The sequence below is a fragment of the Wickerhamomyces anomalus genome (genome assembly GCF_001661255.1).
Source record: "Wickerhamomyces anomalus NRRL Y-366-8 unplaced genomic scaffold WICANscaffold_6, whole genome shotgun sequence".
In the NCBI taxonomy this organism is placed as follows: Eukaryota; Fungi; Ascomycota; class Saccharomycetes; order Phaffomycetales; family Wickerhamomycetaceae; genus Hansenula; species Hansenula anomala.
Genome location: NW_017567115.1, coordinates 375,494 through 390,909, shown reverse-complemented (window position 1 = coordinate 390,909; position 15,416 = coordinate 375,494). Strand labels below are relative to the sequence as shown.

The window sequence follows — 15,416 nt, the reverse complement described above, 5'->3', positions numbered from 1 at the left end:
CTACTTTTGGTTAATTCAATTAGTTCCTATTTCCCAATGTATGTTCCATTCATATGATTAATAAATACTTCCTTATAAAACCCTCAAAATATCCCAAATGCCAAAGGTGCCTCCTCTTCATTATTATCATTATTATCTGCATCTTCATCTTCGTCACCCAAAGACGTGACAAAAGCATGTCTATTTTGTTCTCTTCTTCTTCTTTCATGATTAACACCATTATCACCTTCATTATCAGAACTTCTATCCCCAATGTTATTTCTATAAATTCTAAAAGCACGACGTCTCCAATTCTGATTAGGTTCATTATCTTGTATCAATGCATCATATTCATCAATATTGGACCTTCTCTGATTACCAGCATCACCGAAAGGTCTTCCAATAGATCTTCTTCGACTTGTCCTCATACGTCTCCTTATTTCATACATCAAACTTTGTGCTCTTTGATCCATATTTCTCTCATTTAAAGGAACTTCACCTCTTGTATCCTCCTCTTCTTCACCTTCCTCTTCAATGGTATAGTCTCTTGGTTCATTTTCTGATCTTGACAGGTCACCAAAATCTATATTTATATGATGTCTATCCGATAATGTTCTTCTCAGTTCATCAGCTCTTCTCTCTAGCTCTGCTAATGACAAGCCTTCAAGTTCTCCCCCATCGATGCTTCCGCTATCTCTCCCAGTACCATTTCTATATATTGCAGACGGTGGTGCAACCATTGTAGGCGGTGGAGGTGCATCTATTGTAGGTCTGTTTGATCGTCTTGTATTATTGATTTCTGGAGATTCCATAGGTATCACTCTCCCAACCCCAATTTCATCAACAGGTGTACCCCCATCAGCCGGTGAAGGGTTGTGATGCATTGCACGACTTCTCCATCTTCTGCTTATAGCATTACGACGAACTAATCCACTTCTGCTCAAACTTGTACCATAATTGGTTCTTCTATCATTATCAAACCCAAACCCGATAACTGGAGGAAGATTTTGACGGTCATCTTCTGAGATTCTGACTCTTTTGGGCTTGACGTTGGTATGTGAAAGGATTGACGTTATAAGGATACCCATGATTGGTTATTTGAAAAGTTATTGGTTGATTGAATAGTAGTAAAATATCAAAAACTTTGGGGTTTTGGTTAAAACTGAACACTTTTGATTTTTTGTTGTGTTTTTGGCTAAAATCGTTACGAGCCGCAAATAATGGAATCACGTGTATATCACGTGCTTTAAGTAATTTTTTTTTTTAATTTTTTTTGTTCAGCTATAAAAAAAAATTTTGAATGAAAAGTTTTCTTCTACTCTTTACAACTTTTTTTCCTTTTCTTTGATACGAACGCGTTCTATTCACTGCATCATTATTGTAATTTGTTTGATGAATGGAGGGGAAAAGAACGCCAGAGCAATTTTATTGTCGAACACGACCTCATACCCAGTAATGTCTATTCAAATTAGTCCTTTTTGGAACTTTTTTGAAACTACCGCATTTTTTTGGTAACTGCGTTTTCGATATATTCTTTTCAACAGGATAACTATGTTTTACAGAGTGCTGTGATCATTTGGTATCAAGTTTTAATATAAATATGATAGGGCTGCTACAAATAATTTTCAAGTTGGTTAACACATTCAATAACCTAAAGACACTTTAATAGTATATGTCGTTACGAATGGTAAACTGATAGCCAATAATGGATACTCAATGATATAAGTCAATGCCAAATAATCCATTTGTTTATGATCACCTTCCAATGGTGTATAAAATGCAGTCAAATAAATCAAACTAGTTGCGTTGGGCAACCCAAAAACAATCGTACTAACAAACTGTAAGATCTTGTCATCATCATACCATCCAATCGTGTGCAATCTTGTATTAATCAATACTCCAATGATTGGTAAAATCACTAATCTTAGGATACTCAAAGCTAATGGAGTTTGCCAAAATCCTGGTGGCATAGCACCTATACTTAATCTTGATAATGTAGATCCAAGGATCAATAACCCTAGTGGGACACAGGCATTTGCTAAATAACCAGTGAAATCCATAATGAATGATAGTGGCGGTTGTTGATCTGGAGCATTTGGTAATGAAGCTTGATCAGTTGTGACGAATAATGCTTTAACCCAAGGAATCATGGAGATTATAATGGCAACGACTAATGCAATTGATAATGGTCTTTTGAAATTATCTAAAAAGAATAGACAAAATTGAACAATTTTGGGTTTCTGTTTCTTTGATGATGCTGTTGATGTGGGTATTGTCTTCAAATCTGTGAATTCACCTGGTGCTGGTTGAGATTTACCAGATATTATTCTTGAGGCTTGTGAATATTCATTGATAACGTCATGCATTGATTGAGATCTTGCTCTTCTTAATGACAAGTTTGAAGTTGCATTTGTTGCTGTTGTATTTGTTCTTTCTAAATCTTCCAATGGGATAACTTGATTTTGGTTTGGATCATATGACGATCTTGAACTTGATGTATCCTCTTCATCTTCCAACGGGTTCTCTGGGGATTTTGGTGACTGTTCTAGGTCTTCATGCTTTCTTTGCTGGTCAAAATCCCAACCTATTAGTTTGAAACTCCCTAGATTGAATTGCATAAACACCTGAACAGCAGTAAATATACATATATAGGCAATCCCCATATCACCTTCCTTTTCACTGAAAACCAATCCAGAAGCCAGTGTAGATATGTATGCAATTGGTAGATCTGAAATATTTGGACATAATCCCACCATAACGCAACCACCTTTCCAATATCTGGGACTTTTTGTTGTGTAATAGATAATCAATGAACCTAACCCACCTAATCCAAAAAGGACTATGCTCACCAGCACAACAATACCTATCTGTTTGATATCTGAGTTCTCTATGTTGGTAACAATCTTATTAAACACTAAGCATGGTAAAATTAGAGATACAACAATATCTGATACATTTCTCGCAGTTTCCACCGTAAGGATGTTTCTCTTCCCCAAGAAGAACCCACAAAGAATGATGAAATAGATCTTGAAAATGGGCTTCACAGCTGTGTATATCACAGTACCGAGCCTTATGGACATTTTATTAACTGATCATGTGGAACAGGCTCTTGATGAATCGACTTGAGACTGTTGTTGTTGTGAAAAGATGAGTAACGAGATGTGTCTACTGTTTTTTTTTCAACTTGCTTATTGTGGTGCTGATCAGGAAAAAAAACCCTACAAAATACGAGAATTATCAAAAGAGGACCAATGTGTTAAGAGGAGATTAATTAGTGTCTGCTTCTTTGTAGGTTTGATTGAATTCACTTTGGGCTTGACTATTTTGAATTCCTCATTGTTTTCCTAATTGTTCATTGTCTGGAAGCCTAGTCACCAAGAAAGTGCTAAGATCTGAAGGGTCTATAAGGGAAGCATTAACCCTTCAACTAATGTTACGGCACCATCTCCATCCATAATTACTTTGATTTCATTTGTGCTAGCGCTGAGAACCTTTAAAAGGCAATCTTTTCTATCTGATTGTCATTTGAATCGCGCAAAGGAAATGTTTTGATACATGCTAGTCTATATCGATCTTTCCCAATATTTCACCAGACTTCAGGGAAACACCATTCAGTGTCGACTGAACGTTTTAAAAAAGACGAAACAAAACTAAATCCATTCTTCTACCTTCAAGAATCGAAAGAAATAGAATGAGAAGGGGCATTCCGTAGTATTTACCATCTTTTTAAGAGGTTAACATTGGACCGCTAAAAACTTTCACATTACCAATCATATTACCAGCCTTATTATATGGCAGCGGTAAATTATCACAGTGTACTTGACTATACCTTGTCATAAAGCTTCTCTGTCCACTCGGTAGCTTTAATACTGTCAATTGGTTGGCTTTGAAGCTTCCAGCTAATAACGTGTTTTGAGAGATTGTGGTTTGACACTCATTTGGAAAAAACAAAGCAACATGAAATGCACTTGAAAAACTTTTTTATGATGGTATGAAATCTTCTTTATTGATAACTCTTGAGCAAAATAACGACAACGTTTAAACATGGATATGGCTTTAGCATATGATCGACTGTAACTTGAAAAATTCCACTCAAAACTGCTGCAGTGAATCAATTAGAGCTAGCGCTTTGTAATCACTTGACACTTAACCAGCTGGTTGGCTGGTTAATTGAAATGAAACGAAAATGCAATATAAGCATCAAATTATATTACTGCACTAGAATGAATTAGAACTTCAACCATCTTTGAGATCTTCAGGTATGAATATTATTGCTTATTAAAATCTGCACTTATAAGCTAATACTTTGAGCCCTGAATGTTGGATCTTTCAGCTTTCAACTAATCTTCACATTATCGTATAGAACTTTTGATATTGTTCTCTTCAAGGTTTTGAAGCTAATTAAATATTTGTTGGACTGTTACTGAGGAAATTATCTAGGGCACGCCCCGATTGAGTGCGCGAAAAGCCGTTGACAGCTTGAACAGTACACCAAGATATCAGGTACAGTATCTAGTAGTTATAACTCGAGGAAATCTTGATCAAAGCTTGAACTTACTAGCTCAGCAGCATCTATATATATTCATTACATGAACTCAAATGAGAAAACTGACCACTTTATTATAAGCTACTCAATATTAGCAGCTACATGGAATGTTGTCATTTTCTAGGGCTTCGGGCTGTCAAGCTCCAACCAATTCATTTTCTCTGATAAATCAGCCCAAAAACGTTATAGCATCCAGACATTCATCTAAGCTGAATATATGGAGGTCAGGAAATATCATAGGCAAAGAATTAAGCGCTAATAGATCAATTGTCCTTTGCTGGTTAAAACTTCAAATGAAGGTGTCCCTCCGATGTTCCACTACGGAACATCTCAAACGAGGTTCCTCAAAAAACCGATGGGATGAGATCTGGCTTTCCTAATGGCCAATTGGCTTTAAATTCAATTTATAATTTCTTAGAGCCATAATCACTCCTAATATCCCAACATCAACATGCTTATTCATACAAAATCGAATTCTCAGACTCTTTCAAGCTCTAAGCCTGGTTTTGCCGAGTAACGCCGGTGTTTATTTTGGATAAATTTTTTTTCTTTTTGTTATTTCTACCGAGGCTCTTCTGTCCTCGATCAACAAATTTATAAAGACGTTGAAAGTAGCATTTCTACTATCCTTTCTACACGAACCACTCCAGATTACCGCTGACGTTACAACAATATTCACAATGGGTTTGCTAGGTCCCTCCAAAGAGGAAGAAGAGGCGTTGAGAAACGCTCAATCATCACAATTGAACCAAAACAACAACTTCCCATCATCTCATTCGATTGCTTCGTCGTCCAATCTGACTACAACAACAACAACAGACTATGAAAGTGCTCTGGAAAATCCACTCTCAAGTGATGCTGAAAGTCAAGCTGGTGCTGATGATGCCTCAAGTGTATCAACTATAAAACAAAATGCTGCTCCTGCTCTTCAAGATACCACAACAACAGGTGAAGCCACTGTTGATGATTTGGATGGTGAAGAAGTTGCATATTCACCAAGAGTCAGCACTTCAGATGAAGCCCCAGAGCCTATCCAATTGACTAAAACTCTATCACAACAATCAGTCGCTCGTTCTCATCGTTCTTTTAATGATCAAACATCACCTTATGGTCCACCAACTTCTGAACAACGTGATTTTACAAGAACTCAATCTGAAGAATATCAAATGGCTTTACAAAGAACATTATCGAGACGTTCAGTCACTCGTCAATCTTTGCTACAAAAGGATGAGAAATCATTAAAAGCTATTCAAAGTAATCAAGGAGAAGATGAAGAAGAAATTGACCCAGCCACATTGGATTGGGATGGTCCAGATGATAAAGAAAATCCAAAAAATTGGCCAACATGGAAAAAATGGGCAATCACAATGTCAACTGCTATGATTTGTCTAGAAGTTTCATTTGGTTCCTCTTTATATGTTTGTGGTGTTCCAGATATTATGATGAAGATGAAAGTTTCTCAAGAATTGGCAATTTCCGGTCTTACATTTTATTTATTAGGTCTTGCTTTTGGTCCTGCCTTAGCTGCTCCATTTTCTGAATTATTCGGTAGAAGAATCGTCTATGTTGTTTCTTTACCAGTCTCTATGCTTTTCACTATGGGTGTTGGTTTATCTTCACATATCCGTGATATTTTAGTTTTAAGATTCTTTGCAGGTTTCTTTGCATCTCCAGCAATGGCTGTTGCTGGTGGTACTATTGCTGATATGTGGGATTTTGAAATGATGGGTCTTGCAATGGCTGGGTTCTGTCTTGCTCCATTCATGGGTCCTGTTTTAGGTCCTGTTATTGGTGGTTTTGTTGCTGAAAAAGAAGGTTGGAAATGGACAATGTGGGTTAATTTAATGTTTGCAGGTGGTATTCTATTACCTGTTCTATTATCTCCAGAAACTTATAAACCAGTGTTATTAAAGAAAAGAGCTAAGAAGCGTGGATTAAAATTACAAAAACCACAAATTAGTGGGTTAGAATTCTTGAAGTTCATTATGTTTATCACTTTGATGACACCAATGAAGATGCTTGTTGTGGAACCAATTGTCATGGTTTTCTCAATCTATATTGCATTTGTTTTTGCTGTCCTTTTCGGTTTCTTTGAAGCTTATCCAATCATTTTCAGAGGTACTTACAAGATGTCATTAGGTGTTTCAGGTTTGGCCTTCCTTGGTGTTGGTGTTGGTTTAGTCTGTGGTACTATCTTCTACATCGTTATTGATCGTTATAAATTTTTCAAAAAGAATGAAGATGGTACTCGTGGTCCAAGAGATGATCAAAATAGATTAATCTTGGAAGCTCCAGAAACAAGATTAATCATTTGTAAAGTTGGTGCAATTGCCCTCCCACCATCATTATTCTGGTTAGGTTGGTCTTCAAGAGAATCTGTTCATTGGATTTGTCCAATCATTTCAGGTGCGCTTTTCGGTTTTGGTTTAATTTTAATTTTCTTTTCAGTCGTTTTATATTTCTCAATGTCTTATCCACCATTATCTTTAGCATCTGCATTAGCTGCCAACAATTTGTTCAGATATATCATGGCTTCTGTTTTCCCATTATTCACTGTGCAAATGTATCAAAAATTACATATTGATTGGGCTTCTTCATTATTCGCCTTCATTGCATTAGCTATGGTTCCTGTTCCTTGGATTTTTGAAAAATGGGGTCCAGCTTTAAGAAATAAATCTTATTATGGTTATGCTGCAATGATTAGAAGAGAGAAGGAACAATCACAAAAATTGGAAAACTTACAAAATGATGCTGATGAAGAATTCTTAAGAAAAGAAGGTGATGGTACTGTTCAAAATAGTTCAAGTGAAAGTGAAAATGTTAATGAAAAGGCACATAATAGAGTATAGATTATTGGAACTTTGGTTTCAAAAAACAAAAAAAAAGGTTACATATGAACATTCATTTTTGCATTATATTGAACTTGGTTAGGTTTTTTTTAGTTTCAACATAGGTTTAGTTTTAACATATTAATATTTAATAGATACCCTTCAATAATTATTGAACCAAATGATATAGTAGAGATCTCATGGGATCTTGGACGCTGGGAATGTACCTGCCTAAACACATTTCCCTACAAGTACGGAACAATGAGATAAGCCTTTCAGCATACGCCCTTCAATCATAAAGTACTGATCTTCTCCAACATATTCGGGGTCATGTCTAAAAAACTACATCATTCTATTTTACAAAAATCTCCACACATTTTGATCCTATTGTAACTCAACTATATACATTTGATATTTTTGATCACATGAATGCTTCATTAGGAATTTGTCCTTGTGCATGAGATGCTTTAAACCCTTGGATAGCCAAGTCATAATTCCAAGAGCTTTGTTCAGCCAATAATATACTGAATTGTAAGTTCAATTTTGTCTCTTGGTTCAACCGACTTATGAATTCTTGTTGTTGTGGTTGTAAATTGGCCAATTGTGCTTCAGGACCGGCAGGAGCACCTTGACTTGAAGGTGGGACTGAAGAACCAGTAGAACCAGGTTGCTGTGGTTGTGGTGTAGCTGAAGCTGGTGCAGTGCTTGGTGGAACTTGTGATTGTGGTATGCTATCTTCAACAAATGCATTATGGTTGGCAAATGGTCTTATGCTTAGTAAATCAGAAGCGATAATCATGGATCCATTACCTGGAACAACAACAAACTCTCTATCAAAACTTTTCTTTGTCAATTTATTTGATGGACCACCAATTGCACCACGTCTTGAGCCTCTGGGGTTATTGATATTGTTTGCATCTTGTATTGGTTGACCAACTTCTTCAAATTCACCATGCAATGTAATTATGAACCCATTCACTTGTGGGAACCTCCATGATTCCATTGAATAACGTTCTGGTGTTTCTTGTAATGTATGTTTAGTTTTTGGAATGTTGTTGAAGATTTTGGAAATTTGTTCAGCACCGGTCCCTAACCTTTGTTGACGAGTACGTTCACTTGAAACACGAGACAAGTTACGTGAAATTGGAATGTAAAAACCAAATGAGACTTGAGCAGCTGGCGAATCATTTGGGACACTTGAGTCGACTGATAATGAAAATTGTGATTGAGGTGAGTATAATGATAATAATTGAGATCTATCGGAATCCCAAAATGATAGGAAATTTGAAATAAATTGTGTGGAAAGTGTTTGAATCTCTTGATCTTCGAAAAAGAATTGTTTTTTCAAGACTGGAAATTGATATATGGATGATAATTTGTTTTCATCACGAATTACAACACCATCTAATATTGCTAATCTTGGAAAGATTTTGGAAATTTCATCTTTATATTGTGGATCTGTTGTCACCGGATTATTAGCAACAATTAATTCTCTAAGGTGTCTGAATTTGTTTTTCCAGATTTCGAATGATCTCAGTTTTGATATCTTGTTGTTTGTTAATGCTAAATTTTTCAATGTTGGAAACGTTTGAGCCAATGTTGTTACACCTGATAGATCCTCCAGGTTATTTTCGGATAAATTGACACTTTCCACATCAAACTTCTCCAAAGATGCTAGTTTCATTAATGCAGGAAACATCTTGGATTGCACCGAGATTGAGCTGAATGCACCATTTCTTTGAAGATCTTGATCACTTGCAATGTTTGTTAAATCCAATAGTTTAGCTTGGGCGTTGTAACGTCTATAAAGGAAACTTTTCAAGAAATCCAACGCATTTCCAGATTGAGCAGCTCCTGGTAATTCAATCTTCAAAGCATTACCGGCAAATCTAACACCACTCCATTTCTTCAACTCCTCAGCGGTTCTGTTATCCTTCACGAAGCCTTTGATGGCATCACCTTCCACAACAGCATTCATCAATGGGATCCTAGTCTTTCTAGAAATAAATGAAACGAGATCATCACGAGATCCACCTTGCCAGCCCCTAATCTCGACGGGTACAGAGTTTTGTTGCACAGCTTGATTGGCCAATTGATTCAGCTGTTCACCAGGGCCATTTATTCTTGGTGCAAAGCTTTGCCCATTACCTTCAACCATCATTCCGTCACTTTGAAATGCGGAGCCACTACTTCTGACATAGCCTCCTCTTCCACCACGTCCTCTAAAACTCATCTTTTCAATAGTATCTGATCCTGTTTTTTGGTGATGTTTTCGTCTTAAAATCTCGAAATGTTCACTGTTTTTTTTTAATTTTTCTGAAGGAAAAAATTGGCTCTGTCAAAAAAATGCGTGTCAGTTGTGCCGCGAACCGATTTTGGTTTTTTTTCTTAATTCGACGTGTTTAATTTGGAATCAGTTGCAAGTTTCAAAGTGAAGGCCCAATTACTTTCATTTGAAGTTGGAATTGAACCATCATTGACAGAAAGAGGTGCTACTTGGACTGCTTGATTAGTTAAAACTGGTAAACTAGCTTGCTCAATTTATATTTGATTTGACATTCCATTGCCCAAGAAGAATCCTGTTTTTGTCTACGTTGATTTTTGAAATTTTGATAGAGAGAGTTCACTAAATTTAAAGGCAAATAATGGATTCCCGTTACTCTTATGACGAAAATGCAGAGACATGGCCAGTGTTTGCCCTTTCGGTGCTAGCTGCTGGTCTTGTTCCATTCACAATATTAGAAGGTTATAAATTATTCAATGGCAAAGCTAAACAAGAAGCTGCTGGTGAGATCAAATATGATGGTAAAATAGACCCAAAGATCAAGAGATTCAGAAGCAGAAGAAAGAGATCCAAAATTTTCACAAAGAGAAACTTATTCCTGGCGTTGGGTTGGATAGCTGTTGCATTTATCATTTACCATATCAAAAATACTGAAGTCAAAAAAGAAACTGTCGCATTTGATCCTTATGAGTTGCTAGGCATTGATTTTGGCGCATCAGAAAAAGAAGTCAAGAGTCACTATAAAAAAATCTCTATCAAATTCCATCCAGATAAAGTTAGAGGTGCATCTGATGAAGAAAAGAAAGAATTAGAAGAAAGATTCGTTTTAATCACAAAAGCTTACAAAGCTTTAACTGATGAAGTTACAAGAGAAAACTTTGAAAAATACGGACATCCTGATGGTCCTCAACAGGCTTCCTATGGTATTGCCTTACCAAAATTCTTGATTGAAGGTAAATCTTCTCCATTGTTGTTGGTTCTATATATTGTCTTAATCGGTGGTGTTTTACCATATATTGTTAGCAATTGGTGGTCAAAAACTAAAACTTATACAAAGAAAGGTATTCATACTGAAACTGCAAACTTATTTGTTGAAAAATTATTGAATCACAAACCTACAAATGTTGTTAGAGTTTCCACTATTACTGATTGGTTAAGCGAAGCTGAAGAATTCAAGATCGATTTCCCAAAGAAATCAAAGGATGAAATCAAACAGTTATTCGAAGATCATTTCAACAGAAAGATTTCAGATGATCAATTAAAGGCAGTTTCTCATATTCCTGTTTTAATTACTGGGTTGGTTGAAATTGCAAGTCATTTCAGAAACACTGAAGTCTCAGATATGTCTGTCAATACTTTGAAGCATTTTATTCAAGCTGTTCCAGAATCATCAAAGAATGAATTGTTACAATTGCCTCATGTTGATCGTGCTTCTGTGGAAAAATCAAAGATTATTAGATTAGGTAAATTATTAACATTGAAGAATGATGAAATCAAAGAAGTTTTGGGTATTAAGGATGATGCTAAATTGAAAGAAGCTTTGGATGTTGCTACAAAAATCCCATATTTGAAATTAGTTAAAGCTGAATACAAAGTTCCAGGTGAAAGTGTTGTTACTCCAGATTCCACTGTTCATATTTCTATCAAAGTTGTTGTCAAATCACCAAAGCATCATGGTACTGTTCGTGTTAATGACACCAAATTAGAAGAAGAAGAAAGTTTAGAAACTTTGAGAGACCCTTTCAAAATGGTTCTTTCTCAACCAGAACTACCAAAATCATATGCTCCATTTTTCCCATTAGAGAGAAGAGGTGGTTACGTTGCTTTTGTTGTCTTGCAAAAAGATTCAAAGATTACAGATGCTCCATCATTCTTCAAGAACCTGGATCTATCTAATTTGGAATTAACAGAAGATCAATTCAAAGATGGTTCAAAGATCCAAGTTGGTACTTTTAAAATCCCAATCCCTCAACCAACTCCAACTGAAACTGGGAAATATGAATTCAGAGTTATTCTAAAATCAACAGATTACTTTACACAAGATGTGGATTTCCCAGTGGTAATGCACGTTCAAGATCCACCAAAAGTGGAGGAAGTTAATTATGATATTCCAGATCCTGATGAAGATTCAATCGCTGGTGCTTTGGCTCAATTGAAGGGTGAAAAAGTTAACAAGATTGATGATAGTGATGATGATGATGAAGATGAAAGTGATTTGGAGGATGAGGAAGAGGATTTCACTGATATCAACACAGATACAGAAGATGAAGGTGAGAATTGATTTTGCATTTCCAGGTTATCGCTGTGATTAGTTTCGTTTTAGAGCTGGTGCTCTTTGCTTTATATGTACATTAGAAACTCAATAAAAAATAACTTTCATAGATTCTACGTAGCTGATCATCGGTATCTATTATTTCGAATTAAAACTTTCTATGAATAAGAATAGCTGTTGGGTTATCCAATTTTTGCTCTTTGTAATAGTTTTCAATTTTTTCCTTCTCTTCAAAACCTAATTTTTTGTACCATTCCAAAACTTCAGTTTGTTCAACCCAGACATGAGCAGTAACTTCATGTATGAATGATTTTTTTGCCTGTTCAACAATATGTTCGAGGAGTTTCTTACCAATTCCAAAATGTCTATATGGTTCCAATACAGCTATTGATTCAATGTACACGGAAGTTGGCACTGAGTGGTGTTGAGGAACAATCAATTTCGCTTTAACTGCACCGACTGGTATTTCACTATAATATGCTATTGAATATTAGTACATGTGGGATTGGGTAATATGGAGGTTACTCACCTAGCTTAACAAAGTCATTAGATTCCAATGCTTTTTTGTAAAAGTCTTCTGGGTATCTTGTCGGTAGAACAACTTCATTGATCTTCTTCAAGACTCCGATATTGTTCACTGTAAGATCATCTAGTTCTATAGCAACCATTTTCAGTTAAAGCAGGGTTTTGTTCAACTGACTTTTGATGAAATGAGTTTCATCTTGTATTGGCTTTCGGGCTCAAGAGCTTTTCCAGCAAAGAAATTTGGAATTTTTGAACACGGACACTACTTCACCAACTTTTTCCATCCAAAGTCACTTACAAAAGAAGATCTGATAGCTCGTATGATGAGTATTACTACCTGATAGCGCTACAATTTGATGATTTTCATTCGCATTGTTGTAAAAAAATCAATTGGTGGACCCTCTACGCTCATTTTGCTTTTCATAAATAGTCATAAATTAGCATCAAACAATCCAAGTGGAGCATGGTTCAAAATCTAGCCAAAGATCTAGAAAGTGATACATTCCCCCCTTGATATGCGTCATATTATTTTTCTGGTACAAGTTTACCAACAATTGGGTACTTTTTTCTGAAATGTTCTTCCCAGTTATCAAGGGCTTCTTTATCTTGTGGAGTCAAACCTTCTAAATTGTCTATTGGTTGGTCAAATGTTCTGACATTTTCTATGGATTGTTAGTAAGTAGCTCAACATAACCACAATATATTCTATACTTACCCATTTCAAATGAGTTCAAGGCTAAACCTCTTGATGCATCATGACCAGCAAAGTTTGAATAAGGACCACTTGGACCGTAAAATTGTCTACCAGCAGTAACATCAAAGACATTTCCTTTAACAGCTATGAATATCTTTTCATCATCATGACCATTGAATACTGATAACTTTCTTGGAGTGAATTCTCCCTCCACAACTGGGTCTTTGGCACTTGTATTGGAATCGTCAGCTGTTGGGTCTGAAGTCTTCACTGATGGGAATAAGAAATCCTTAATAAACGACATCGTAAACAACAATATTATATGGGAAATTCAACTAATTCTGATTGGACTGGAAGTCGATAATGGATAAATTATAAGGCAAGTCAGTTGTTTTACAATTGTCAATGCTTCGTTTAGATAACTGAAGAGTTCTCTACACCGTACGATGAACACAAAATTAAAAATCTTCACGTGACTCCATAAGAAAAAAAATGTGGCCGTGCAAGAAACATTGTCACTGCATCTTTGGCAGATGCTCTCGTAATCTTCTCATGAGCCATATTAACAAAACTATAAAACGCAACAACATTGTGGAAACAAAAGAAAACTTTTGAGCAAAATGTGAAAGTCCAGCTTTGTTCAATTATTTTGCAACTTCGGGGAAGCCTATATGCAATGGAGAAGCCCCTTAATTAAGACCTTTCGATAATGCATTTGCACAATGTTCACCTGAGAGACTCACCTATTGTGTTACTCAAGGAAGCACTAAAGTCTCTTTACAGAAAAGACAAGAAGGAAGCTGTGAAATCAGAAACTCCAGAGTTGTTGCCCAAGTTCTTCTCTGGTCTTCGTGTATGGAAGCATAAAGCTAAAAAAGGTGAATGTTATATCCTTTCAACAAAAACTTTGAATTTGGCAAAGACATTCAAAATCATCTCCCAAGGTGAACTTCAGCCTTCTTCACCTTTGAAGGTAAAATTCTTTCAGGAAAAATTGCATTGGTATTCTTCAAACCCTGTGTTTTTTCTCTCTAATACGCGTTATGAATATTTTGATAAAGACATGATGCATTATTCCTTTGATAGTTTGAGAAAAGATGATTCAGAGGAGCTTCTTGGGGATCAATACGAGTTAACTTCACAAAAGTATATTAGTTTACACGGCATGCTGACATTTGCTGCTTCAGAAAGTGACGAAAAGTTGTGTGAAAAAATTCGATATGCCATTAAAAAGACTCTTTTTGATAAAGCCTGCTTCAAAACTACGGATTCTTACAATTTTTGTTTGATGAAAGTACCGTGCTCTTGCAAGCTAAGCAGTTATAGATCATATTGGCCCCAAAAGTGTGACACAAATCATGTGGTTGGGTTTATATACAGATCTGGGGAAGGTGAAAAGATTTTCCATAAGTGTATTAGTGATAGAATTGAAAATTATGGTGATACTTTCCGGCGTTTTAAAACCAAATTTAAGGTCTTCAATGAGGGTCCTTTTGGTTGCTCTGATGAGTATCCAGCCTATTGTCAAACTAGGGAAGAAGCAAAGGCTTGTAAATGATGAATAAAGCTGCATTATATTCGTTATACATATTGCAGTTTATTATATTATAACTAACTTGGCAGCTTTCAAATTAAAATATACATTTTATTCAATTATAACTGCATTATTAATTAATTATAATTAATAGGATCAGCAGATTTATTAATTATACATTTAATATCACAAACAATATAATTAGCTGCTCATGGTCATACCCATGATGACGACGTTATAAATGATCAGTTATAAGCTGATTATAAAACAGAATAAAAACAGGTATTAAGAATGAACTGAAAAAGCTGCAGGCCCCCATTGTTATATAGTTTGGAACAATTGTAAATAAATTTGGGGTCGAAATCACCAAGATATTAATCCTAATATAAGATATTTTCAGCTTGATGAAGTGGTCCTAATAGTACTTTGTACTTTTTAATATAAAATATCATAAGTTGATTCAGCTAGTAAGGTGACATGACTGAACCACCAGCTGTAGCGAGTTGAGCAACATAAATGCTAATTTATATTGAACCAGCTGGAAATTGAGTTTTAGTGGGTATTCCTCAACAAGAGGCGAGTCCCACACTGTTCCGTGGTGGAGAATGGGTTTTCTCAGTTGGTTGAGAAGGATATTATAAGGAAGCCTGAATTCCAACATAGCGAGAAGCCTACAATCCAAGCGGTTCGTGCGTAATTGCATTCCTCATCCAAGTTCATCAAATACATCAAACTAAAAAAAAAAAATAAATAA

General features: G+C 35.7%; 8 protein-coding genes across 8 annotated transcripts; 4 read left to right on the top strand and 4 right to left on the bottom strand.

The window, feature by feature from the left end:
* Positions 1-83: 83 nt before the first annotated feature.
* Positions 84-1,067, bottom strand: WICANDRAFT_64865 (uncharacterized protein; the record flags this gene model as incomplete). Its single annotated transcript, XM_019183820.1, has 1 exon — positions 84-1,067. One exon carries the CDS (start codon positions 1,065-1,067, stop codon positions 84-86), a length of 984 nt encoding a protein of 327 aa, XP_019036723.1.
* A 555-nt stretch (positions 1,068-1,622) lies between these two features.
* Positions 1,623-3,059, bottom strand: WICANDRAFT_35750 (uncharacterized protein; the record flags this gene model as incomplete). Its single annotated transcript, XM_019182349.1, has 1 exon — positions 1,623-3,059. One exon carries the CDS (start codon positions 3,057-3,059, stop codon positions 1,623-1,625), a length of 1,437 nt encoding a protein of 478 aa, XP_019036722.1.
* A 1,874-nt stretch (positions 3,060-4,933) lies between these two features.
* WICANDRAFT_96846 (uncharacterized protein) lies at positions 4,934-5,606 on the top strand (the record flags this gene model as incomplete). Its single annotated transcript, XM_019186543.1, has 1 exon — positions 4,934-5,606. A coding segment is annotated over exon 1 (361 nt), but the record flags the coding sequence as incomplete, so codon positions are not given.
* An 85-nt stretch (positions 5,607-5,691) lies between these two features.
* On the top strand, positions 5,692-7,374 carry TPO4 (Tpo4p; the record flags this gene model as incomplete). The annotated part of the gene is made up of 1 exon (XM_019182341.1): positions 5,692-7,374. The coding sequence occupies one exon, from the start codon at positions 5,692-5,694 to the stop codon at positions 7,372-7,374; it is 1,683 nt and encodes a 560-aa protein (XP_019036720.1).
* Positions 7,375-7,774: 400 nt separating this feature from the next.
* MEX67 (Mex67p) lies at positions 7,775-9,442 on the bottom strand (the record flags this gene model as incomplete). The annotated part of the gene is made up of 1 exon (XM_019180547.2): positions 7,775-9,442. A coding segment is annotated over one exon (1,668 nt), but the record flags the coding sequence as incomplete, so codon positions are not given.
* A 526-nt stretch (positions 9,443-9,968) lies between these two features.
* On the top strand, positions 9,969-12,392 carry SEC63 (protein-transporting protein SEC63). Its single transcript, XM_019180334.1, has 2 exons — positions 9,969-11,804; positions 11,913-12,392. The coding sequence occupies exons 1-2, from the start codon at positions 9,999-10,001 to the stop codon at positions 11,916-11,918; spliced, it is 1,812 nt and encodes a 603-aa protein (XP_019036718.1). The 5' UTR covers positions 9,969-9,998; the 3' UTR covers positions 11,919-12,392.
* Positions 12,393-12,959: 567 nt separating this feature from the next.
* DAP1 (Dap1p) lies at positions 12,960-13,432 on the bottom strand (the record flags this gene model as incomplete). The annotated part of the gene is made up of 2 exons (XM_019185925.1): positions 12,960-13,096; positions 13,150-13,432. 2 exons carry the CDS (start codon positions 13,430-13,432, stop codon positions 12,960-12,962), a joined length of 420 nt encoding a protein of 139 aa, XP_019036717.1.
* Positions 13,433-13,837: 405 nt separating this feature from the next.
* On the top strand, positions 13,838-14,686 carry WICANDRAFT_85660 (uncharacterized protein; the record flags this gene model as incomplete). Its single annotated transcript, XM_019185924.1, has 1 exon — positions 13,838-14,686. The coding sequence occupies one exon, from the start codon at positions 13,838-13,840 to the stop codon at positions 14,684-14,686; it is 849 nt and encodes a 282-aa protein (XP_019036716.1).
* Positions 14,687-15,416: the final 730 nt, after the last annotated feature.

What these genes read in the sequence shown, in the direction of transcription:
- SEC63 (XM_019180334.1), top strand. Translation starts at nt 9,999, where the DNA reads ATGGATTCCCGTTACTCTTATGACGAAAATGCAGAGACATGGCCAGTG.